At 34.8% G+C, this 27,527-nt stretch overlaps 2 protein-coding genes across 9 annotated transcripts in view; both read right to left on the bottom strand.

Annotated features, from left to right (window-relative positions):
• Nucleotides 1-1,670: 1,670 nt before the first annotated feature.
• INSL5 (insulin like 5) lies at nucleotides 1,671-13,450 on the bottom strand. Its single transcript, XM_082375905.1, has 2 exons — nucleotides 12,699-13,450; nucleotides 1,671-10,991 (listed from the first exon to the last, which is right to left on the bottom strand). Exons 1-2 carry the CDS (start codon nucleotides 12,943-12,945, stop codon nucleotides 10,525-10,527), a joined length of 714 nt encoding a protein of 237 aa, XP_082232031.1. The 5' UTR covers nucleotides 12,946-13,450; the 3' UTR covers nucleotides 1,671-10,524.
• The window catches only part of DNAI4 (dynein axonemal intermediate chain 4), a gene marked incomplete at its 5' end in the record, with an annotated part of 132,838 nt that continues 118,131 nt past the window's right edge, over nucleotides 12,821-27,527 (bottom strand). For 6 of the 8 annotated variants that reach the window (XM_082356764.1, XM_082356768.1, XM_082356767.1 and 3 more), the window contains one exon: nucleotides 21,545-22,808. In XM_082356764.1, coding sequence (XP_082212890.1) covers nucleotides 22,746-22,808 — 63 coding nt within the window. In that variant the 3' untranslated portion in view covers nucleotides 21,545-22,745. Of the gene's footprint in view, nucleotides 12,891-13,536; nucleotides 18,977-21,544; nucleotides 22,809-27,527 lie in introns of those variants that run through there. The other 2 variants (XM_082356766.1, XM_082356765.1) reach the window with 2 other exon arrangements.

Below are 27,527 nucleotides of genomic sequence, written 5' to 3'. Positions count from 1 at the left end.
TGGAGTCTTTTGTGTCTCCATACAAATTTTAAGATTTTTTGTTCTAGTTCTGTAAAAAGTGCCATTGGTAATTTGATAGGGATTGCATTGAATCTGTGGATTATTTTGGGTAGTATAGTCATTTTCACAATATTGATTCTGCCAATCCAAGAACATGGTATACCTCTCCATCTGTTGGTATCATCTTTAATTTCTTTCATCAGTGTCTTATAGTTTTCTGCATACAGGTCTTTTGTCTCCCTAGGTAGGTTTATTCCTAGGTATTTTATTCTTTTTGTTGCAATGGTAAATGGGAGTGTTTCATTAATTTCTCTTTCAGATTTTTCATCATTAGTATATAGGAATGCAAGAGACTTCTGTGCATTAATTTTGTATCCTGCAACTTTACCAAATTCATTGATTAGCTCTAGTAGTTTTCTGGTGACATCTTTAGGATTATCTATGTATAGTATCATGTTATCTGCAAACAGTGACAGTTTTACTTCTTCTTTTCCAACTTGTATTCCTTTTATTTCTTTTTCTTCTCTGATTGCCATGGCTAGGACTTCCAAAACTATGTTGAGTAATAGTGGTGAGAATGGACATCCTTGTCTTGTTCCTGATCTTAGAGGAAATTCTTTCCGTTTTTCATTGTTGAGAATGATGTTTGCTGTGGATTTGTTGTATATTGCCTTTATGATGTTGAGGTAGGTTCCCTCTGTGCCCACTTTCTGGAGAGTTTTTATCATAAATGGGTGTTGAATTTTGTCAAAAGTTTTTCTGCATCTATTGAGATGATCATATGGTTTTTATTCTTCAATTTGTTAATATGATGTATCATATTGATTGATTTGTGTATATTGAAGAATCCTTGCATCCCTGGGATAAATCCCACTTGATCATGGTGTATGATCCTTTTAACGTGTTGTTGGATTCTGTTTGCTAGTATTTTGTTGAGGATTTTTGCATCTATATTCATCAGTGATATTGGTCTGTAGTTTTCTTTTTTTGTATTATCTTTGTCTGGTTTTGGTATCAGGGTGATGGTGGCCTCATAGAATGAGTTTGGGAATGTTCCTTCCTCTGCAATTTTTTGGAAGAGTTTGAGAAGGATGGGTGTTAGCTCTTCTCTAAATGTTTGATAGAATTCACCTGTGAAGCCATCTGGTCCTGGGCTTTTGTTTGTTGGAAGATTTTTAATCACAGTTTCAATTTCATTGCTTGTGATTGGTCTGCTCATATTTTCTCTTTCTTCCTGGTTCAGTCTTGGAAGGTTATACCTTTCTAAGAATTTGTCCTTTTCTTCCAGGTTGTCCATTTTATTGGCATAGAGTTGCTGGTAGTAGTCTCTTAGGATGCTTTGTATTTCTGCAGTGTCTGTTGTAACTTCTCCTTTTTCATTTCTAATTTTATTGATTTGAGTCCTCTCCCTCTTTTTCTTCATGAGTCTGGCTAATGGTTTATCAATTTTGTTTATCTTCTCAAAGAACCAGCTTTTGGTTTTATTGATCTTTGCTACTGTTTTCTTTGTTTCTATTTCATTTATTTCTGCTCTGATCTTTATGATTTCTTTCCTTCTGCTAACTTTGGGTTTTGTTTGTTCTTCTTTCTCTAGTTCCTTTAGGGGTAACGTTAGATTGTTGATTTGAGATTTTTCTTGTTTCTTTAGGTAGGCTTGTATAGCTATAAACTTCCCTATTAGAACTTCTTTTGCTGCAGCCCATAGGTTTTGGATTGTCGTGTTTTTGTTGTCATTTGTCTCTAGGTATTTTTTGATTTTCTCTTTGATTTCTTCAGTGATCTCTTGGTTATTTAGTAACATATTGTTTAGCCTCCATGTGTTTGTGTTGTTTACATTTTTTTCCCTGTAATTGATTTCTAATCTCATAGCATTGTGGTCAGAAAAGATGCTTGATGTGACTTCAATTTTCTTAAATTTACTCAGGCTTGATTTGTGACCCAAGATGTGATCTATCCTGGAGAATGTTCCGTACTCACTTGAGAAGAAAGTGTAACCTGCTGTTTTTGGATGGAATGTCTTATAAATATCAATTAAATCTATCTGGTCTATTGTGTCATTTAAAGCTTCTGTTTCCAGATCTTTTTTGATCCACCTCTTAGAGTAATGAAAGTAAAAACAAAAATATACAAATGGGACCTAATGAAACTTCAAAGCTTTTGCACAGCAAAGGAAACCATAAACAAGATGAAAAGGCAACCCTCAGAATGGGAGAAAATAGTTGCAAATGAATCAATGGACAAAGGATTAATCTCCAAAGTATACAAGCAGCTTTTGCAGCTCAATATCAAAAGAAAAAAGAACAACCCAATCCAAAAATGGGCAGAAGACTTAAGTAGACATTTCTCCAAAGAAGACATACAGATGGCCAAGAAGCACATGAAAAGCTGCTCAACATCACTAATTATTAGAGAAATGCAAATCAAAACTACAATGAGGTATCACCTCACACCAGTTAGAATGGGCATCATCAGAAAATCTACAAACAACAAATGCTGGAGAGGGTGTGGAGAAAAGGGAACACTCTTGCACTGTTGGTGGGAATGTAAATTGATACAGCCACTATGGAGAACAGTATGGAGGTTCCTTAAAAAACTAAAAAGAGAATTACCATATGATCCAGCAATCCCAGTACTGGGCATATACCCAGAGAAAACCATAATTCAAAAAGACACATGCACCCGAATATTCATTGCAGCACTATTTACAATAGCCAGGTCATGGAAGCAACCTAAATGCCCATCGACAGACAAATGGATATATACAATGGAATATTACTCAGCCATGAAAAGGAACGAAATTGGGTCATTTGTTGAGACGTGGATGGATCTAGAGACTGTCATACAGAGTGAAGTAAGTCAGAAAGAGAAAAACAAGTATCGTATATTAACGCATATATGTGGAACCTAGAAAAATGGTACAGATGAATCAGTTTGCAGGGCAGAAATTGAGACACAGATGTAGAGAACAAACGTATGGACACCAAGGTGGGAAAGTGGCGGTGGGGTGGTGGTGGTGGTGTGATGAATTGGGCGATTGGGATGGACATGTATACACTGTTGTGTATAAAATTGATGACTAATAAGAACCTGCTGTATAAAGAAATAAATAAAATAAAATTCAAAAAGAAAACAAAACATAACAAAAACAAAAGAGTAACAATAAAAACACCCTTCTCCCCCCAACCATCAGTAATCTTGATAAAGGGGGAAATAGAACATAAATATATAATATTAAAAAATATATAAGATTATTTTATTCATTCAACCAAAATATACTTATTGATTAGAAACTATGTATCAGGAAGAAGGAGAAAATAGTGGTAAGCAGTAATTCTTGCACTAGATATAGATTATATACACTGAAATATGAATAAATGCTGATAATGCGTTCAGAATTTATGTGTTAAACATAAGTTCTTGAAACCAAAGACACACTATAAAGGAAAGCCTAGTGGTTGCTGTCATGCAAATTTGAAAATCTAGAAGAAATTCTGAGTAATGAATAGCTATCTAAATTAACCCTCAAAATGATAGAAATCTGAAACGATCAGTAACTACAAAGGAGACTAGAAAAGTAAAGATTTACCATGTAAAAAGTACCTCCCAGCAAAAAGATAAGATATTATGAAGAATTTATTTAGGTGAAATGGACAAATTCCTTGAAAAACACAATCACTAAATTTGTTCAGGAAAAAAAATATAAAAATCTTGAGATTTCTACACCTGTAAAATAAATTGAATCTGAAATTTTAAATCTTTCTATGAAGAAAATGCCAAACCTTAATGACTTCAGTAGTGAAATCTCCAACATTTAAAGAAGAAATAATACCAGTCTTAAACATTCAGAGATTAGAAAATGAAGGAAGGAAAGAAGGGATTTTCCCACCTCATTTTATAGAGCTAACTTAACCCTGATATCAAAATCACTTAAGATATTACAGAAAAAGAAAACTATAGCAAAAATACAAGTTTATTAATGAAAATATATGCAAAAATACTAAGCAAAATTTTAGCAAATAAAATCCAGTGATATGTCAAAAACAATAACAAATTATTAATAACTGAATTTGTTCCAGGAATTCATGGCTATACAAATAAGCAAAAATTCACTTAAAAGTTATGCACTTGATTGTACATGTATATTATATGTCAGTAAATCTTTTTAAAGTCACTAGGCAAAAGATACTAATATAGCATTTTTCTTCCAAATTTCTAAAGAACAGATAATGTTTTTACTTTATGAAGCTATATTAATCTTCATTGACAAACACAGAGATCAGTTTTACTTATGAACACAGATTAAAAATTTTAAATAAAATATTAACAAACTTAGTCTTTCTGAGTGTTGAAAAACTATTACACTAAAAACTAATAAATCCATGATCAAATAGATTTATTCTGAGAAAACAGAGAAATTTCAATGTAAGTAGAGCTAGCAATATAATTCTTCACCTTAACAAAAGAGAAAAAATATTATATATTGAAGTTAAATAGACATTTGATAAAATTTAGAAGCCATTTATAACAAAATAAGTTTGTAAGCAATACGTAATAAAACTCTTTAGATGATCAACAATATTATTAATATTCATACATATACATATATGCATCTATAATATAAAGACTATTATTTATTCATTATTTTATTTATTTATATTTTGAATAGCAAATGTTATATTGAGTACTGGAATGCAGAAACCATTTTTCTGTTAAAATTAGGAAGATGAAAGAGATATCTACCATCATCATCATCATTAAGAATTCTTGCTGTGGTCACTTTCCCAGTGAGGCCTTCCCTAGTTATTCTGTCTGAAATTCAATCCTCACCCTCACTCCAAGCCTTCCTGCTCCCTTTCCATAATTTCTCCTTAGCATCCATCATTATCTAATATTTATTTCTCTTGCTTATGTCTGCCTTCCATAAGAATATACATTTTGTCTGTTCTATTCACGGTTGTATCCTTAGCACCCACAACAACGCCTGCACATTACCCTCTCAATATATAATTTCTGCATAATGAGTCATGTAATAAGACAAGAATATGAAGCAATCAGTTTAAATATTGAAAGAGACAAAATTACCTTTTTATTAGTAGATGATAATATTGTACACCTAGAAAACCCAAGATAGACTTGTAAACTAGCCATTAAATTTAATAAAATAACGAGGAGGTGGCTGGAGATGAGTATACAAAAAATCAAGATTTTTCTTTGTATCACAGCACGCATTTAGAAATGAACATGGGGGAAATGTCTCATTCACAGGGGCAAATAAAAATGGTAAATAAAAAGGTAATATACAAAGGAATATTACTCAGCCATAAAAAGAAATGAAACTGAGTTATTTGTAGTGAGGTGGATGGACCTAGAATCTGTCATACAGAGTGAAGTAAGTCAGAAAGAGAAAAACAAATACCATATGCTAACACATATATATGGAATCTAAAAAAAAAAAAAAATGGTTCTGAAGAACCTAGGGGCAGGACAGGAATAAAGACGCAGACGTAGAGAATGGACTTGAGGACACAGGGAGGGGGAAGGGTAAGCTGGGATGAAGTGAGAGAGTGGCACGGACATATATACACTACCAAATGTAAAATAGGTAGCTAGTGGGAAGCAGCCGCATAGCACAGGGAGATCAGCTCGGTGCTTTGTGACCACCTAGAGGGGTGGGATAGGGAGGGTGGGAGGGAGACGCAAGAGGGAGGAGATATGGGGATATATGTATATGTATAGCTGATTCACTTTGTTATAAAGCAGAAACTAACACACCATTGTAAAGCAATTATACTCCAATAAAGATGTTTAAGAAAAAAATGAAAAAAAAAGGTGACATAATATTAGAAGGTAGTATAAAAAGACACAGACCTATATAATTAAAATTATAAAAAGTTATTAAAAGAAATAAAATACTGTATTATTATAGTAATATATTTTAGATAAGAATTCTTAATATCATAGAATATAAATGTTTTCTACGTGAGTATAAATGTAAAGCAATTCAAATTATAATTCCAATAAAATTTTTTTGGAAACTGGATTATAAAATCCACATAGAAGGATGTATGTCTCATAATATCCATGAAAAATTTTTAAACAATCTATAGTGATGGACAACTTTTCTTAAGAGATACTAAAATTTACCATAAAGTTACTGCAATCGAAATAGTATGGTGCTAACTGAGGATAAATAGAGCAAAGAGCAGAATAAAGGGCCTACAGTAGCTCCAAACATGTGAAACAACATATGACTAAAATGGCATGAAATTTCCATGGGAAAAGGCTGCTCCACGATACAGGCAAAATGTTCTGTTCATTTGGAAGAAAATAAAAATTAAACACCTCATACTATACAAAAATAAATATAAGATGGATTAAATTTAAATGCAAAGGTTAAAAAATTAAATTATTAGAATACAATTTAGTAGACTTTTTCACAACCTTACTCACAATAAGGGAGGTCTGCCTAAGCAAAAAAGGAAATCCAGAAACTGTAAAGGTAAGACAGACATTGTATGCAAAGACACTGTATGCAAAAGACATCCTAAATGAAATCAAGGCATACCAAAGACTTGGGAGGAAATATTTTACTAAGATGGCAGTCAAAAAGTTAATATCCTTAATATTAAGAAGTTTTGAAAATTGATAAGAAAACTATTATAAATAAATAGAAATAGAAAAATGGGCAAAGAATATGAACAGACTAATTTACAGAAGAGGAAATAAAAATGTCCAATAAATACTAAAGGCAATCATAGTTGTGATAATGCAATACAACAAAATTATATTCAATATTTCATCTATAAAAATTGCAAATTTTTGCAAGTGTAATAACATCATGGACTGGGGAGAATGTAGAGAAAGAGTCACTCATAAATTTCTAGTGAAAATATGAATTAATACAAACTTTTTAAATGGTAATCGCTTGGTATGTGTTTAAAATTATAATACCTATACTGGGATGTTATTGAAATATTTCCAAGATGTATTAAACAAAACAATGAGTATGTGTAATTTCTTTTTGTGTAAAATGGGATGATAGATTCAGTACATATTGTATTAGAGTGGGTTAACAACTGTAAAAAGTAGAATCAAACATAAAAAAGTCAAAGGTTATTGTTTGCTAAATTGAGGGAGAGAGAGGGAGACTTGATGGACTAGTCTTAAAGTAGCACGGATCACTACTACTCACATTTAATTAGCTGGAACTCAGTCATATGACCACATGAAACTGCAAAAGAGACTGAGAAATGTAGTCTATCTGTGCCCAAGAGGAAGAGGAGAAGTTTTAGTGGACAGCTGAAAGTCTCTGTTATAGATATAGTTAGATATAGATATAGATAGACAGTGATAGGTAGATAGATAAGATAGGTAGATAGATAGATAGACAGATAATGATATAGGGCAAGCTATCTATAGCTACTATACTTAACTATATCTGTAACTATACCACATATATTCAGTATAGACATAATTTTTGTTTCTGGCAGAAATTACAAGAAACTCTGAATAAGGGTTATATTACTTCAGAATCAAATGGAAGAGAGTGAGACTTTTGTTGTATTTTATACTTCCCTGGACTGTTTACATTTCCTAACCGTATACATATATTATCTTTTTTTCCCCAAAAAAAGGGACTGCAGAATTTAAGTAAAAAGACTAGGTCCCATTATTCTTCTTTGTTTCTCTATGTACTTAAATTGAATAGATACACTTATAATAACTAATAAGTATGTCACAAATAAAAAATAACTATTAAAAGTACACTGAAAAAAATACACATATTTTTCCCCCTAGCAACTTGGCAAGCTATCCTATTGAAATGAAAGTGTCAGTACATAAGGATATATAAACAAGGCTGTTTATTGCATCTTTGTCATGACAAATACAGCAACCTAAACATCTCTTGATGGAACCTCAAAAATTTGTGGCAAAACCTTATATAAGAGCAATTCTCACACTTTTTGGTTTCATAATCCTTTCACACTCTTAAAAAGTATTAAGAACGTCAAAGAGCTTTTGTTTATGTGGGTTCAATTTATCAATATTTATCATATTAGAATTTTACTGAGAAATTTAAATATGTTTAATTCATTTGAAAATAAAAATAAACTCATCACACATTAACACCAATAACATATTTTATTTAAAAATCTATATTTTCACAAAACAAAAAACATTTAGTGAGAAGAGTGCCACTGTTTTATATTTTTGCAAGTCTCTAATGACTGTCTTTATAAAATACAGCTTCTATCAGCTCCTACATTTTTTTTTAAATTAATTAATTAATTTATTTATTTATGGCTGTGTTGGGTCTTCGTTTCTGTGCGAGGGCTTTCTCTAGCTGTGGCAAGCGGGGGCCACTCTTCATCGCGGTGCGCGGGCCTCTCACTATCGCGGCCCCTCCCGATGCGGAGCACAGGCTCCAGACGCGCCGGCTCAGTAATTGTGGCTCACGGGTCCAGCTGCTCCGCGGCATGTGGGATCCTACCAGACCAGGGCTCGAACCCGTGTCCCCTGCATTGGCAGGCAGATTCTCAACCACTGCACCACCAGGGAAGCCCAGCTCCTACATTTTTAATCTGCTGCTGTGTGTTATGTTGGCTAACGTACATGAAGAAAATTCAGCCACACATAAATATTTAGTTGCAAAAGGGGAGATTATTTTAATAGCATTTTCAGATCATTTTTATCAATATATTCTCTTTTGATATTATACCAAAACTCAACAAGTGACTGTTTATTAAAGGTTACTTGCAGTGTAAAATCTGAAATGATATCAATGAATTTTTTGTACAGCTAGATTAAAATCTTTATTTTGCACTTTGAGCAGATTTCTTAACCATTCATGATTTTGTAGTATCATGCATTGATCATTTGGAAAATATTGGTTCATTGAGTTATAGCAGATTTCCCAATGTAGACACATGTCATATAATATCAAAAAGTCAAATATCACCACTGATGCTCAGGGTGGTGGGTAAAAGTTTTCCAAAATGGCTTGTAAGCTTGAACTTTATCATCAGCAACAAATACTGTCAGCCGTTTTCCTTGAAGCCTACTTTGTTCATTTTCAAATCTTATTTCATTTCATTGCCAATACCCAAATCTGAATAACCACAGTTTTTCAGTCTTTAATTTTTCTTAAAAATGGTGCTTCTTGGAAAAAGCAGCTACTTTTAAGTTCAAACTCAATCACAGAAGTGCTTTTCCTTGAGGAAACCATCATACTTCAGTCTGCAGCAAACATGCTTCATGCAGTCTTCCCATTTCACCCCCCAGAATATTGAAGGGCATGTATTCAAGGGTTGAGATTTAATATCATTAATTTCTACTGCTTCTTCAAAAGACATTCTTCAGTGAAACTGATTTAAACAAACAGGGAGTGTCTCCTGGTAAAGAGTAATTGACAACCAGCGCAGTTTGATGTGACTGCCTTGATTCATGCTAAGTAGCCTAAGTTTGGATCCGTGACACCACCTCCTTAGCTGTGTGACTTAGTAGACGTTTACTTAATTCTAGGGAGACTCAGTTTTTTATCTGCAAAAAACAATGCTTTGACACAATTTACGTGAACAATATGTAGACGACTAATTTCAATTACAGGCTGGAGTATTAATAGGCAGCACCTCAGATGAACAAAGAGTCTAACTATGTTAAAACCTACTGGGGAGTTGGCTGACAGAGTTAGAAATAAGAGCATAGTTTTGTGATATCTTACTTTATCTTTTCATCTGTGAAGACATCCAATTGTGACACAATGACTCAGTTATCTGCATTTTAGTTTCTCAACATCCAGGATGAGAATAGAATGTCCTTTTATCTCAGCAGTAGGAAGGCAAAACCAAGGCAGCCCAGACTATGAAAGGAGCTAAGATACCCAAACGTTTTCTGGCTTTGGGCTGTTTATGGGCCCTCTTTGATACATACATGCACCCAACTATTCTCAAGTATAATGTTGAAGAGATGCATGATATTAGGAAACATTAATTGAGCATTCTAAGAACTTTTGAGAAAAGCACTTTGTTTAGATTCTTACACTTGACTGTGAATCAATGTTTAAATTTTCAGTAATAATATACAGCAACACAAAAGTTAAGAGTGGATTGTTATTTCTAGATGATGAGGTAATAGCAGTTTTTTATTTTCTTTTTATTCTTATTTTTTAAGGTTTTTTTTTACCATCAACATTTTTGGTTTACGGTTTTAAAGTTCTTTAAAATTGTTTTAAAAACAGAAAAATCACAGTAAGCTTGCTGAATGGAATTTGTATTGCAATTTTGCACAGCATTTAAAATTTCAAAGGATTAGTTAAAATTTGGAAAGAACAGTGCATTCACCTTGGCAATGGGAGAAACTAGACCTCGTTGTGGTTTTAGCCAACCATCCACAACATTTAGGAAAGAAGGATTGCCTACCCAAAAGTCATTAGTTTAATGACACAATGTGAGTATTATTCTGGCAAGTAAAACACTGTGATTAAACATGTGCTAAAACTCTGCCACCCTTGGGAATTTGCTTGTCCTAACAAAGAGCGCTCAAATCAGACATGGAACAGCCTTCGGTGCAGCACAACTTTTGCAAGTCTTGTCTTGACATCACCGAATACTTCTTTGACCTCCAAAGCCCTTCCGTGGGCAGCTGTTCACCCTGAAGACTTTCCTCCCCCGAGGAATCCATCTTTGGAAGGTTTTGCACTGCGCTTTCCTCAGAAATCTCCTGTTCATTAGGCAGCTGGAAGCGGTTTCCTCTCTCAGCCATATGGAAGGGAAAAAACAATACTTCCTTAGAGAGCTCTGACAAAGGCAGCAACCAAGTTCTACTCTGGGGGAAATGCATTGGATTTCTGGAAGGAAATTGAATCTTGCAGTTGATTTTTTTTTTAACGTTGGTCTGGGGTTTCAGAGAGATTAGATATTTTAGGGAGAACTCAGTCATGTCCACCCTCCTCATTTTACAGAGGAGGAAACGTGGGTGCAGAGAGGAGGAGTGACAGAACCAGTGTCACTTGGCCAGTTAGCAGCCAATTCAGGGCTTGACTTCTGTTGCCCTGGCTACCTCTGCACAATGACCAGCAGCTTCCAAAAGTATTAGTTACATGCTATCAACGAAAACAATCAAACAAAAAATAATCCTGTGTATGCCCTGCAAAGCTGATCAGTAAGGAAGGAAGTGGAGATTTAAACCTCTATGTCTGAAAATTAAAAGTGGGCCCAACTGTTCTTATCAGTGTTGTTCCCAAAGTCCATGTAAAAGCCTGTCTCACTTTAACTTCGTTCAAACTTACTTATCAGCACCTTAGCACACTGGCAAGCACCAGAAAAAATTTAGATGAATGAATGCTGATTGGTAAACCAGTAATGCATCAAATAAATAATGTATGGGAAAATATCTGAAAACCTGTGAAAGGTTAAATAAACAGTATTATGAAGTCAGTGGTGTTGAAAGAGATAGCCTTATACAGACATCCATTCCACTGTCCCACATATTTTAAAGATATTCAAAATGTATTTTTTCTATTGTATTTCGATTTGCCGGCGATTGATAAATTATGGTCAATCTGGTAAATTATGTTTACTCCTTTGAGATTAAAAACACTTATTGCTTATTAACATCCAGTAACTATGAACCTCTCATTATTAAAGTAAGAGTGGTAAGTTCATAATTTTTCAAGACATTAGTCCACGAAAACACAAAAACTCGGTCATTTTCCAAAATCTTTTTGTTTACCAGTCATTTTAAACCAAATTGAAACCTGTAAAGTTTTCATATCATATGTGTGGTTGCAACATTTACTATGTAAACACGTTTTTCTTTTTTACTTTTATTATAAAACAAACACAATTATTAAAATAGAATCTTAAATAAATTATACATCACACTTTAATATAGGATTAGCAGGAGAAAAATGCCAACTTCTAAGTTACTTGAATTGGAAAATGAAGAAATGTAGTGAAGTCAGCCCCCTCTCTGTTTCTGAAACACATTATGTTCACTCCCACCTTTAAAATTCTGATCAGACAGTTCCTACTGCTAGAATTCCCATCCCACTCCTCATAACTCCCAAACCCTACACATCCTTAGGACCTCTGTCAAATACCACCACCTCCACGGTGGTGTCATTTATTACAACACGCTACTACCATCTTTTCCCTACCTGAGACGCAGTATAGAATAAGCAGGAGACCTCGGCTCTGAAGCCAGAAAGACCTGGTTTGCTTGCCAACCACCCTGCTTACTAGCTGCGTGAACAAATTTGTCCTCAGTAAAATGGTAAATGGTGGTAATATTACTTACTTCAAAGGATCCTTATCGGAAGACTGAATGAAATGTTGCCCATGAAACTGCCTGGCATGTAATAAGTGCTCAATAAAAGTTAGATTCCTTCCTTCCATTCTTATTTAGCACCTGCCTGAATGCCAACTTATTATATTCTATAATTATCCGCATGTGAAAATCTTGCTGCTCCAACATGACCCTTGAAATCACGTGCTTCTCTCTACCCACCCCTCCCCAGCACCTGCCATAGGTGCTGAGCTCATCAATGTAGTTATGCAATCAAATAATTTCAAGCTGAGGACTAAAGAAAACAAGGTCCTTATTTTTTGAAAGGTAGCAAGCTCACCTCCTTCCCAAGACAAATTGTTTATTTCGATAATTAATCCCCCAGATTGATATAGAAGTGGCTTAGCAGTAACTAGAGAAACAGTTATTAAAACAAGCCTTAAAAAAATAATAATAAATGAAGGAGTCATATGCGTTCATGTTACCTTGCTGATCTTGCGGGATCAACTCCAGGTGCTTTCTCCACCTGGAGCTGGCACAGATGTAAATGACAGTTCGTATGTACTGGAGCCCGCAGAGCTTCCTGGATTCTTCACTCTTCACTTCTGAGATGGCAAGCAGGAGAGAGAAGAGAAGCAAAGTAAAAATGAAACCCCTCATTTTGCTGGGGACTGAATGAGAGTCTGATATAGTAAATATTGTCAAATCAAGTTTTGAAGTTGCCCTCACACTCTTGGCCAATTTATACGAACTTTCCTGACATTGTATTGGTCAATACGTCATTTTAACAATATTTGCTAAGCACATAGGTGACACCATGAAGTTCTGAAAATGAGCTTTTACGATTATTGCTCGTTATTCAGTCACTTCTGAACATCATCACTTACTACTAGCTGCATACGCGAGACAATTAACAGGACGCTGTCTTGGAAGACATTGTGGAAAACACATGCACTTTGAAAGTAGACAAGTATGAGATTCAGTGTCAGCCCTACCCCTTACTGAGTGACACAGGACAAGTTTTAAACATTTTAAGCTTCGATAATCATATCTATAGAATGGAAAACCTATCTCATAAGGGATTTGTAAGTAGTGAAAGCACCATCTATTTCAAAGCATTGAGAATGCACACTTAAGAATGCAGGTTCTCTTTGGGAGATTGGGATTGACATATATACACCTATATCCATAAAATAGGTAACTAATAAGAACCTGCTGTATAAAAAATAAATAAATAAAATTAAATTTAAAAAAAAAGAATGCAGGTTCTCATGTTTTGGGCTTGAATCCTGGTTTCCCACTTATCAGCTCTAGAATCTTTAACAAGATATTTAACATTCCCAAGCATCTTTCACTGTAAAATTGTGCTGATAGTAACTACTTCCTAGAGTTAATGAGATAATGTGCATCTTGCTTGGCAAAATAAACAGTCAATAATTATTGATTGCCTTCTTCCCTTACCATCCGGACAAAGTAGAAAGATAACTTTCCTTTAGAATTCAGGAGAATTTCTCTGACTAGAATCTTCCTTGTTATCCTTCACACTATGACTTAGGTATGCCTTTATCAACACATGTTTTTATAATAGAAAACTGAATTCATAATCTCAAATAGCTACATAATGAAATTTCTCTTACAGTAAACCCTCTGAAAGCACTAGCTCTTGCAAAGCTTTTACCGAAACTGAAAATTCTAGAGTTTGAGATCTTAAAGAATTCTTGTGTCGCTTTTTAGCAAATTGGAGAAATAATTTTTTAGTTGATTTTGTTGAATCTTTGTGATATTTGGTTGAAAAAAATCACTTGAGCCTGTGGATCAAGATCATTTCACCCTTAATATTTGTGACATCACCGTTCTTCTGTAGGAAAGTTAGAAAACAGAAAAAAATAATCTATGCTGTCATTGGACACATCTCTGACTGAAAAATAGACATATTATTTCAAAGAATTGATGTTTTCTTTATCTCTCTGGCTGCAGATAACGGATTAAGGGGTACAAGATTTGAGGCAGGGAAAACAGAGAAAGGCTTTTGCAATAATTTAGATGAGATATGATGGTGGCCTAAACTAAGGTCATGGTAGAGAGGATGGGACAAATGGGTATTCAAAAAATAGAAGGGCTTGGTACTGATTGGGCATCAGGGGCAAGGGAGAGAGCAGCCAAAACATGATATTTAGGTTTCTGCCTTGCACAGCTGGGAGGTAGGGCGCCCATTTGCTAAGAAAGACACCAAAGGCGCAGGAATGGTTTTTGACATCAGACAGAGCTACCTTATCTTTTGATGGGTCAAAACTGCAGGTGAATCTGTGTCATTTATCAACTCCAGAGGGACATCTGCATGACCAAATCTAACACACTCACAACATCAGCAATTACTCAGCCATTTATTCCCAACTTCTTCTCTTCTTTGGAGACTTATATTGCCCACCTTGATAATGCCAGCTTTAACATAGCACTGCAGTAAAGCTGTCATCAGTGGCTATGGGCTAGGTTAGGCTTCTGCAAAACCCAAGAGAGAAGCATTCAGCCAAGGAATGACCCTACCCTAGATGTTAGATACTCTCTGTTATCTCTGAACTCTGCCATCACCCTTACTTGATCTCCCAAGGCTCAAAATAGTCCCTTCTTCAGCCAGCTCTTAGGCCTCATCAGGACTCTTGTTAATTTGGGACGCAAGTGAGAGATCTGAGCAAGATCTGAGCTCAGCCTGTGACCAAATGGAGGCAAGCTAATCACCCATGTCAGTTATCCAGATGAAAAAGCCATTGCCAATAATGAAAGTCCCAGCTGCAGAGCCTCAAATTTAGGGGCTTTGTTTTCCCCATCTGTGAATTGAGAGAGTTGGATTGAATTACTTGAGAACTCTTTTAAAAAAAGAAAGAAAAAAAGAAAAAAACTCTTTTGAACTTGAAATTCTAAGTCTTGATATAATTGGCTAATTCTGTTACTCCCCCCTCAAAAATTTCAGTGGCTCGGCATTACCTGGAGAATAAAATCCAAAGAGCCTGGCATTTAAGGCTCTCCACTCAGGTGCCCAAATATCACTCTTTCCACACACTTCAAGGTCCAACCAGAAAGGATAACCAAAATGAAAATTAATCTTTCTATCTCTTGACCAACAACAGTTTGTTGCTTATACCTCTAACTGGAGCCCTAATCCTTTATGTTCGGAGGTTAATGCAACTTTTTCTCCTCATTTAGTCTGTAACCCAGGTTACTACCTGGATATCTTCTCTGAGGTTTAGTTTCCTCCTCTGTGAGGAGACAATAATCTGCATTTTATGTTGTCATGAAAATGGAATGAGTTAACACAAGTAAAACACAATATATGATGCTTATTATATACTCAATAAATTAACAATGTCATATGCAATAGATTAGAAAATGTAATTTTGGGTCGCTACTCACTACTATGAATGTCTTTTATGCATAACTTCAATCTCAAAACTATCCATAAATTTGCACTGCTCTAGTCTTTTTCTTTCCTTCTTTTATTCTTTCCTTTCCTTCTTCTTTCCTCTCCTCTTTCCACTTATTTCCTCTTTAGAAATAAGTTCTAAAAAGACAGAATCTTAGAGTATTGTTTCTTAAAGTGTTGTCTTCAGGACATGAGTCTTGGCATATGATCTCTGGGAAAAAAAAAAAAGGATCCCATAGTAATAGTCCCTTTCTTGGAGATTAATAATGCATACTAATATAGTCAGGGCTCAGAGAAGACTTATAGTTAGGAAACTTCTTTAACTTTGTTTAAATTCAATGCTTCCCAAACTTATTTAGCCCTAGAAAACCTTTCACCATGAAATTGATTAATATCTGCAATCATTATGAATTACCTAGAGTATATATATTTCTAGTTCCAAGCAAATGGTAGGATTATATTCCTCTGATCTTTAAAGTTGTTTGTGGCCAAGAGACATATTTTAGCAAATAAAATGTGAGTGGAAGTGACATATGTCACCTCTACCTGACATTTAAGGATCGGTGCATGATTCCCCAGTTCTACCTCTCTCCTGCCTTGGTGACCAACGACATTCCTGACAATGGAATCTGATCTCTGAGTCAGAACAACATGGAGCAGTACCACCTGCTAATCTGTAATGAACATGTAATATGAATGAGAAATAAATCCTTATCATTTAAAGCCACTGAGATTTGGCAATTATTGGTTGTAGCAACATCATGACTTATTCTGACTAGTATAAAGTTATTTACATTTTACAGATGTAGAGACTGTTTCTATGATCCAAAGCAAAGTAAGATGAATTATTTGACCTTAGCAATTGGTGTTAATTACCACATGCTCAATATTATTGATTATATGAAAGTCCACAATTAACACAAACCAAAATTCCAGATTAACAACTAGACAATGGATTCAGTAAATCTTTCACCTATATACTGCTTATCAAGGAACTACAGCCACAGGAATGCCTAATAGATGGTGTTGGGGGCAGACTGGCATGAGTTATAAGTACCGTCTGTAGCATCAGATTAGGGAAATCCTATCTCAGTTCTGCCATTTAACATCTATGTGAACTTAGGAAATACTTAATGTTTCTGAATCTCAGTTTCTTCATTTGTAAAATGTAGATAATACTGACTACAAAAAAATGATAATACTGACTTTATTAGGGTGGTTTTCAAGATTAAATTATGAAAGAGTACTGATCAAAAGTCTCTAGCACAAAGGGAATTTTTAATAGATTGATCATTGATGGTAATCATAATAATTCTACCAAATATTACACTGTGCCATAGTGATCTTGGTGTTAGAATGTTAGAGTTTTAGTATTGCCACTCTAGTTTCTAGCTAAGAGAGCTTGAGAAAGTAATTTAATCTGTATTAGATTTTCAAATTTGTAAAATGGAAAAATATCACAGGATCAAATGAAGTAATGTTAATTATAGCACTGATAAATTATAAAGCATACCACATATAGCTATTTTATGGTAATGATGATTATGAGATCGCTGTATAAATTCATTAGCAAACACTAATTTATTTTTATTATTTTTTTAACAGAGTTAGTACTGCTCATCCTTGGCTAAGACTCATACTAACTGCTTCTAGAGGGTGTTTTCATCGATGGCACCACCATTCACTCAGCTATTCTTGTGGGTCATTCACAACTCCTCATGCTCCCTCACTCTTCACTGACTGAATCCTCCTGTACACACACATCCATTAAATCACCAAGGCTCATCAGTTCTACCTTCTATTGATAAATTTCCCTGTGTTCTACCCACTGCTCTCTATCACCTCTGCCATGATCACAACTTTCATTTAGATTACTGCAATGGCCTCTCACTTGGCCCTATATCTTTCATCAATCCATTCTCCACACTGCTGCCAGAATGATCTTTCTAAAACATGTGATTATTACCCACTTTGAAGACTCTTCAATTGTTTCCTATTTTCCTCAAGAAAAAGCAAAATTCCCTTAACGTGGCCTGTAAGACCTTTCATGATCTGGCCTCTATTTGTAAAGGTCTTAGATACCCTCAAACTTTAAATGGTCCACCTATACCAAACACCTCAGAGTTTTTTTGAAAATTTCATGTTCTCTCTCTCTCTCTAGGCCTTTGCACATACTGTTTTCTTCACCTAAAGCTCCTTTTCCTCCCCTCTTTAAAACCAGTTAATTTCTACTCTACAATTATCTGTAGAACCAATATTGAAATACCATTTATCTAGATAATCTTGCATAATTTTATGTATAAAATTTTCTTACCGTTCATTTTAGTGATTTTTTAAATGCCCTATCATTAAGAATTAAATGAGCAGCTGAAAATGTTTTTATTAACAATCTCATAAACAGTAATATTTAAAGTTTCATTTTGTATGGACAGAGAAGCTATTTTCTTTTTATGTGTTTGTTGTTATTTGGGGCTTTTAGAAATTGTTAAAACAATAAATAATCAAACTATGTGTAATTTAGAAAATTCACTAAAACTATTATCAGTGAGTTGTGATGTAAGATCCCTAAAGTGTCCTGGGATCCTTTGTTCTTCTTGGTATAATGGCATCATATCTTTTAAAAGCTGGCTTATTCAAAGAAAACACAGACACGGTGAGAGTACATTTTTTATGAGTTGTTCTGGATACTACATAAATGTTTCATCAGTTTTAAAAAAAAGCAGTGCTCATTTTATAAGATTCATAAGCATGTTTTTAGGTGTTTCAACTTAATGGGCATGTTCTGCTTTCTATTTAACCCAGGAATTAGTTTCATGTAAACTGTTAGCCTTTTAGTTTTATCACCAACTAGGTATGCCAACCTAAGCAAATGAAGGCTAATAGCCTAGTAAGTGTCCTATGGTTCTGAAGGCCTGAACAAACAAGACACGAAGCCCAGATGTTGTATAAAGGAACAAATGAGGTCATAAGCACAGTCTGTATCTCCTGAAGGAGGAGTAGGGCCTTGGCAAGGACACAGCCAGCTGCTAAGGGCAAAGAGGTTCTCAGATCAAGAAGTGGGGATGTGGTCTGGGATAATCAAAATGATAACTGCTATTTTTGAGCAACTACTTCATACCAGGCATCTTGCTAAGTGCTTTACGCTGGAGGAAAATGGTGCCCCAAATTGTCAGTGAGAATACAATCTCACAAAGCAGCAGTAATACTCACCTAAAGAAAGTGATCATAGATTTGTTCTTAGCTTTTGTCTTGAAGGGGAAAATGGGTTTTATCCTGTTGTAGAACAAAAAAGAGCTATGACCTGTGTTTAGCAACTTTCAAGGCTCATTTTATGCTTTATATGTTTTCCACCATTAAAATGTTTTTACCCTCTGTGATGTTAAGACATCTTGTTAGGATGTTGAGGAAATCATATGTAAAATATTAGATCATGTTACAATATGGGACAAGCATGGAGCCAACATTACTTACATTAATTTGATAATTCATTTACTCAACAAATATTTGTGGTCATAACTACTCTGTGGAGGTGCTGTTCTAGGTGTTGAACACACAGTAGTGAGCAAAACACAGAGTCCCTGCCCTCAAGGAGCTTACAGTCTAGGGCTGGAGGCAGACACTACGCAAATGACCACAGAAATATTTAGCACAGCAGGTATGAATGTCAACTCAGAAACTTAGGTATCCAAGAAGTAGATTTTCCATAATTCAATTTCTAACTCCAAGTCTTCATTCCAGTCAGCTGGCAGAAACAAACCACACACACAAAAAGTTAATGTCCGTATCTCTCAGAGTTGGTTTTCTTCCATTTCCCAGGATATAATTCTAGTATCTTACTCTGTGCCAAGGCCCTTCTATCACCAAAGCGCTGCTTCTTGCTGGATCATTAATCATCCTCAGTTGCCTGGCTTTTTCAGTTCCTGTGCTTCTTTGCACATCACTCATTCCATGGAGAATGGTTTTTTGAGGTTGACTATGGTCCCTCCTAGGTCTTACTACTTCCTGAACAATGCTTTTCAGAAGTAGGACATGGGTCCCCTCTGCTCTGTGGATCCACAGGCCTCTCTCTTTCCTTCATTTCCCCTTCCTCTCCAGCCCTGCAGAAACTTCACATTTCCCTTCATGTTCAAGATGCTTGGAGCAAATTTAGCCTGGCTTGGTGACGTCCTGTAGGAGGGAGCTCAGAAGGGGCTCTTCTGAGAAGATGAGATATGAACTGAGAGCTGAAGGGTGAGTGAAGAGCTAACACACTGAAGGGGAGTGAGGAGAGTGGAGGACAGTACTCCCAGCAGAAGGGGTCCATATGGCAATGTCTAATAGCAGGGGAAAAACGCTGAGAAAAACTAAGTTGCTAGCATTATTATTTAGGGGTAAAACCTTCATTAGAGAAGAATATGTACTCTTATGTTTTGGTGTATGAGACCTCAGCAAACTATATAGGCATGAACCATTGACAACACAATAGTGGATAATGTATAAGAACTGTTCAAAGCCTTGCGATTGAGCTCAAGTCCGACCAGTTACCAGCTCTGTGGTCTTTGGCAAAATATATCACCTCTTTAAGCCTTAATTATGTCATCTGGAAAATAGAGATTATGATAATAATACAACTGCTTGCCCTACCTGTCTCATAGGATCAATGTAAGGGTATAATGCGACAGTGGACTTGAAGATGTTTTGCAAACTGCAAAGAACTTTAACAGGTACACTGTTACTAGCGTGTTGATAACAATTATTCACAGTACAATTCAACATTTTTAGAGAGACTCCTATTGAGACAAAGCAGCAAATACTAAATGTTCTACTTCTCATTTATTATTGTATGTAACTACACAGAGGTGAACTAAATGAACACACTAAATATGATGTACAACTATATACTAGAGAATACAATCTTCCTTCCCTACAGAAGTTGGAAGAGCAGCTAACAATTTACTCTCAGACAACAGTTTAACTTCTCTATGAGAGATGCCTGGCAGAGAATGACCAAATGCAAAAATGAATACCTAGCACAAAATAGGAGCCTAAAGTTAGCCCAGTCACCATTCCCTCCTTAGGCCCTTAACCAGCCCATTGGTATTTTGTGTGTGTGAATGTGTGTGTTTAAAGATAAAATGAGATGGCTAACAACTGAGCAGAATTCTCATTCAATTCTTAACATTTTATGGTAAACTCTATGTTATCAGGAAATGAAAATTAAAACAATAATGAGGTACTACTACACACCTATTAGAATGGCTGAAATCTGGAACACTGATAATACCAAAGCTGGCGAGGATGTAGAGCAACAGGAACGCTCATACATTGCTGGTGGGAATGAAAAACGGTATAGCCACTTTGGAAGATGGCTCAGGGTTTTGTTTTGCTTTTTTACAAAACTAAACATGCCCTTACCATACGATCCAGCAATTGCACTCCTTGGTATTTTCTCAAAGGAGTTGAAAACTTATTCCACATAAAAACCTGTACAAAGATGCTTATAGCAACTTTATTCATAATTGCCAAAATTTGGACTCAACCAAAATGTCCTTCAGTAGGTGAATGACAAACTGTGGTACATCCAGACAATGGAATATTATTCACCACTAAAAAGGAATGAGCTATAAAGCCATTAGCAGACATAGAAGAACCTTAAATTCATATTACTAAATGAAAGAAGCCAATCTGAAAAGGCTATATATCGTATGATTCCATACAATGGAATAGGTTCAGTTCAGGATCAGTTGCCCAGGATCCAAGAAGAATAAAATAGCTTTATTTTTCATTGAGGCCTGATGAGCAATGAGAATAGAACACATGAAAATTTTTTAAGATCAAAAATATATAATAAAAAGATACACATTTTTTTCAATTAAATTGTTTTATTTTGTTATACAAAGTATTATGGAAAGTCCAAATCTTTTTAAAAGACAAAGAGTTAATGACTTATACCAGCAGAAAATTTATAATCCTTATACCTTATAACCTGACCTTAGCTTTCAGTCCACCTAAAAATTGCCTTGCTTTTGTTTAAAGGATGGCTCCAAAGAAATGGAGATTGATAATTCCCACTGCTGCACTGATTCCATTCTCATTTTTAATATGATTTTTCAGACAGTTTAGTGAGTTTCAAGTGCCTTATCCTCTCCTCTCCACTTAGAATGCTTTATAGAACAGGCTATACTGTCCTATGGTCTCAGTTAACAAACTGCAAGACTTTTTAAGACAAACAGCATGGAACAGACAGTTAGCAATCTATATTTGGAGGAGTTGCTGCCTCCCACTCCTCCAATTTCCACAAGCTTGCTCTAGAACCCTTCACAAAATAACATCCTGATGCAAACTACAGATCAGGGACTTCTATTTTATCTCTGGGCCCACTTAAGTCTGGGCTTAAAACCCAGAGCAGATTCTGAAGGATGCAGAGGAGGATGCCCCAATGTGTCCCAGACTAATTCTCTCTGGATTGAGTGTATGATGCCTGCTGGCCAAACAATGCAATTCTGACATTTATTGTCATGTCTTTTGTTTGTCAAATAGTCTAACAATGTTCTATAGTTTCAGCTCGCAGATCTAAGAGTATAAAATTCTTATTTAAAATTGGGTATGAAAATCCAGTATTCTCACAATACTAACACCTGCAAAATTCATAAACCCTGGAAAACACAGCTCAGAAAGCAGATTTAAAAGTGCATGGAACTTTGTCTTAATAAAGATTCTGGTTTAAATAATTCTAATACTTTCCAAGCTTTGCTTCTAAAGGAATAACAATTTCTAACTTATTTGGATATTTTATACGTACATATATGTACTTGGACTATGACTAAGAAAAAGAATAGATATAAATTTCAAAAAATTAAGAAAAACCCAGTAAAACTCTAACAATTATCTTAAATCACAAACTAATCACATTTCTCTGAAGTAAAAGTTCATTAAGTTTATATTAAATTTAGATGGAAGTTATACATCAAATATTGTGTTCTATAATCAAAATCCCAGCTTACTGCATACAAACCAGACTATTGGATATTAAACACTGTTCCTTTAAACAACAACAAAGATACTACTGATGATGAACTACGCTTTGATTTGACTTGGGCCCAAGCAAAGTATCTATTATATCTCCCTGGAAAGAAAAAAAAAAAGTCACACAATTACAATGCAATAAAACACAAATTAAGAGGTAAAGTAGTCTTTAAAATGTCATTTAAAATTTATAAGCTAATGATACACATATAAAGGGCATCCAATAAGATTGTAAAAGGAAACAAACCAAGGTAAGTTTAAATAATAACATTCAGGGGCTTCCCTGGTGGCGCAGTGGTTGAGAATCTGCCTGCCAATGCAGGGCACACGGGTTCGAGCCCTGGTCTGGGAAGATCCCACATGCCGCGGAGCAGCTAGGCCGGTGAGCCACAATTACTGAGCCTGCGCGTTTGGAGCCTGTGCTCCGCAACGAGAGGCCACGATAGTGAGAGGCCCGCGCACCGCGATGAAGAGTGGTCCCCACTTGCCACAACTGGAGAAAGCCCTCGCACAGAAACGAAGACCCAACACAGCCATAAATAAATAAATAAATAAATAAATAAATAAAATTAAACTTAAAAAAAAATAATAATAATAATAATAACATTTACTTCCTAGTATGAACCTGCTCTTTCCTATGAGAGATTCTCTTAATGAAGTGTGATAAACAATTTTATAAGGATTCAGTAAAGGGACAATTTTGGCAGCTCCTGTTTAGCTTTAATGCTTAAATCTCAGTTTTCTCATCTGTAAAATAACTTTTAGTCTTGATGCTATCTTAAGCTCTTTGTTGATCTGTAGTGTTTGATTTAGAGAGAGTAAAATGTCTGAATTTCTATGTGGATTTTGTATTTCACTTAATAATAATGATCTTTGTAGTAAAAGGGTAAATGAAACCAAAGATGGGAGGTGAGTTTTCAAGAAAGACATAGTGAAAAGACGGGAATTGGAAGCAGAAGACTAGAGTTTTCTCTATCACATATAGGTGATCTTGAGGAAATCACTGATATCTGGGAATCTTAGTTTCTTTGAATGCATAACGAAAATATTAACATCCACTTGCAAAAACTGTTGTAAGAGGTGAATGAGCTAATGTAGGTGAAAGTGTTTTATAAACTCTAAAGAGTTATAAACACCTTAGATTATACATATGTCAGTTCCTGTCTTTTAACCTATACTATACTCTTTGTACTTCCCCATCCTTTAAGCTCTGACACATCAAATCAGTTGCTAAGTTGCTTCTCAAACCTACCTAAATCTAGTTCAGTCTCTCACTTGGGAAAATGTAGTAGATCATTACTGTAGTTTGTTCACAGTTGTATTCTTAGTGCCGAAAACAGACCCTGTCATATAGTGCATACTCAGTAAATATTTATTGAATGAATGGTCTATTTTTTCTGTCTTCAGTGTCTCTCAACATTAATGTGTATACACACACACACACACACACACACACACACGTGTGTGTGTTTATATTTTTGATGATTTCACTTATCTTTTTGTTTTCCCTTTAATTTGGGAAAAAATGTACACTCAAAAGTACAGAGGAAAAGATGGCAAACATTTGTATACTGAAACATAAGAGTAGATACAGTATTTAGGAGTGATTCTCTACAGGCTGCCTCCAGAAAAGGAGTTGGTTTGTGCCACTGAAATTAGCTTCTGCCAAGTGCTTAAGCCATAATTCTGTTCGATGCAAGACTTAGGCCCCCATCAACCAAACCCCATCACACCAGGAGAGGAGTTGGTGCTTCAACAAACAATAAATGCTAATGTGGTGGTAAATCCTGTCAACAGCTAGCTACATCACGAAGTTATAACTGCAAGGCTTGGACCCCAACCACCTGTTCATGTCAGGCATCAGACTGATGTTACCCCTAACCATGAGCCCTGAGTCAGTAGGATAGGGCTAGAGCCAATGTTCTGCCATGTCCTATCACAATAATACTCTGACCCTTAATCACATTGGGAGGGTCCAGAGTTTCAGAAATTATGTCACTTAAAACCTCCTCCACAGCCCAAGGATCAAAGTCCTTCTCCTGCTCTGCAAGGCCACAGAAAGTGATGGGCAATGAGAATATGAGTGGGTGTTGTGGTCCTAAAATTGCTATTAATCCCTTCTCCATGGGTTTTCCTCAGTGAACCCTGCTCCGGTACACTTTATGCATGGGCTGTCTGGTACTCTGCCTTTGTGAAACACATATTTACCCCAAATCAACAAACATCATCTTTGCCTTGAATATTTTCTAATAAAAGAAATAAAACTTTACTGATGAAATTCTCTTTGTACCCTTCCCCAATCCTATTCTTCCCTCATCTTTCACTTCCCAGAGGCAGCCTTTATCATAAATTTGATGTACATCTTTCCTATATAGTGAAATCATATGACTTCCAAAATTTTGATTAACTCTTGGTTAAAATTAATGAAGAAATTGTAGGTCATAATGTTACTTGGTAAGACATCTTGATGGGAAATAATGGTTTGACATTAATTATTTTGAGACTTTAAATTACTTCTATGATCATAATCCTTCTCTGAAAAGCTAACGAGGAAGCGTATCAGTTAAGCTTATGGTTAAAAACCTGATTAATAATTTTTTGTTTAATCTCTCAGAAATATAACCCTGAACCTTTAAAATATAATGGCCAAGAAGAATGAAAAACTTATTTTTATTAGGAAATTGTATTTATTTACTAATGTATGGAATATATTTGTTAAAAGAAAATTTTGCTCAGCAGCACTGAAATCATTAACACACACACACACACACACACACACACACGTTTGTCGAAAACATTCAGACTCTCTGAGCTTAGCCTTCTGCTTACAGAGCATACTGCTCAAAACAAAAGATGTCTCTAACTGATTCAAATCAAAACAAAAATGAAACATTCTTCTTTCACATTCCAGTCTATATTCTTTTCTTTTATTAACTATAAATATAACCAGTAAAGGACATAATTTTGATTTTTGTGTTTAAATAATATTACATAAATCATAACATATTGTATTTACCTTCCTGCAATTTGCTTTTGTCACTCAACACTGTGTTTTTTAAGGTTTATTCAAAATTTGTCATATTGACACACTGAAATATATATCATTTAAACTTCTGTATTGTAATCACTCATGTAATTATGCCATATTTTATTTATCCAATCTCCCACTGATGATCATTTAGATTGTTTCCAATTTATCAATGTAGAAACAAGGCTGTTATGAACATTCTTTTCTCATTTGCATGTCTTTCAGACCACTACCAACAAATTAAACAAAGCCCTGGGCGATATACAGAATCCAAACAGATGTCATTTAAACATCTAGAACAATTATAGTCCTACCAGATAGGAAAACTGTAGTAATTTAGAATTAATGACACAGTCAATAAATGAACTGAAATGAATCAAGTAATGCAGCAACACATTCAGGGTTGCAGAATTCCATGAGAAGATGGAATATGCTGGTAATATATAACTAGACTTGAGGAGACACGGGCTTTGAGACTATTCTATATGGAGGGCATTGACAAATCAACTGCAAAATAGGGCTCAGCCTGGCAGCCAAGGTAGTCTGGAAAATGTCCTTAAACATCTACCATCAATATGCATCTCAGCCAGTTGAGAAAATAATCTCCAAAACTACTTGGAATGTTTCACTTGTTTCTTTATTGGGAAAACATATTTTTAGCCTGAGAAGAATAAAAGTTGTGTATAGAAATAATGTAGTAAATCAAACAGGTAATTTTAATATTTTTGTATTAAGGAATTTGTACATACTTGGAATTTTAAATATTCATTACATATAAAAGAATTTGTCATATTTGAATGTCTAACAAATAAATTTGTGATTCTAATTTTAATGTGTGATTAGGTAATAGATTTAGACTTGTAATCATAGATTTAAATATTATTAATTTGTGAAGAGCATTGAAACATTTAGGAAAATTTAAGATTCAGCATATTCAATATTTTAAATATATTAAATTAATAAAAATTCCTTAAGTATCTGAGATTTGTTTGCCCTAAGATGATTGAAGTACTTAAAAATCCAATATATTAAATCTATAAATGGAATTTAAAGAATTTAAAGAAATTTAATTGTTACAAAAACTCACTTAAAAGTAGGTATTAAAGTTTCCTAGACTTAGAATAATAAAATATATAATCTAAATGTAAGAGCTTAAGGTGAACTAAAGTTTTTTAAAAATTTTGTAACATATTTGAATGTGAATGTTTGAAATGAACCTAGACTGAGTAATCTTCTCTATGTCTAAAAGAAACATTAAAAAAAACTCACATTGCTACCTTATACATGTCTCCTGGTACACCTGTGCAAGAGAATCTTGACATTTTCCCATGACCCTTGCATAAGAATTCCTAGTTCCCTACAACTCTGCTAATACTTGGTATTGGCTAATATTTTAATTTTTGTAAATCTGATCAATATGAACTGGTATCTTGTATAATTTTAATTGCACATTCCCTCATTATTAGTGAGAATGAATGTTGCTTCACAAGTTTATTTGATAATCTAGTTTCCTCTACTCTGAGTTAATATTTTATACGTTGCCTATTTTAAAAATTGAGTTGTTCTTGTTTTGTAGGAGTTCTTTATACATTCTGGACATTAAAGGTCTTTTATATATCTTGGAAATTTCTTCTTCCAATCTGTTTCTTTTAACTTGGCATATGGAATCCTAAACAGAAAATGTTAATTTTAACATAAAAATCATACAAAGAATAATTGAGATTTATTGAGACCTTACTATGTGCCAGTAACAGTTCTAACTACTTTGCACATATTCACTCAATCTTTCTA

This window comes from Balaenoptera borealis (genome assembly GCF_965194805.1).
Source record: "Balaenoptera borealis genome assembly, chromosome: 1".
Classification (NCBI taxonomy): Eukaryota; Metazoa; Chordata; class Mammalia; order Artiodactyla; family Balaenopteridae; genus Balaenoptera; species Balaenoptera borealis.
Note: the sequence above shows the minus strand (reverse complement) of the source record. Positions and strands in the feature narration are given on the sequence as shown.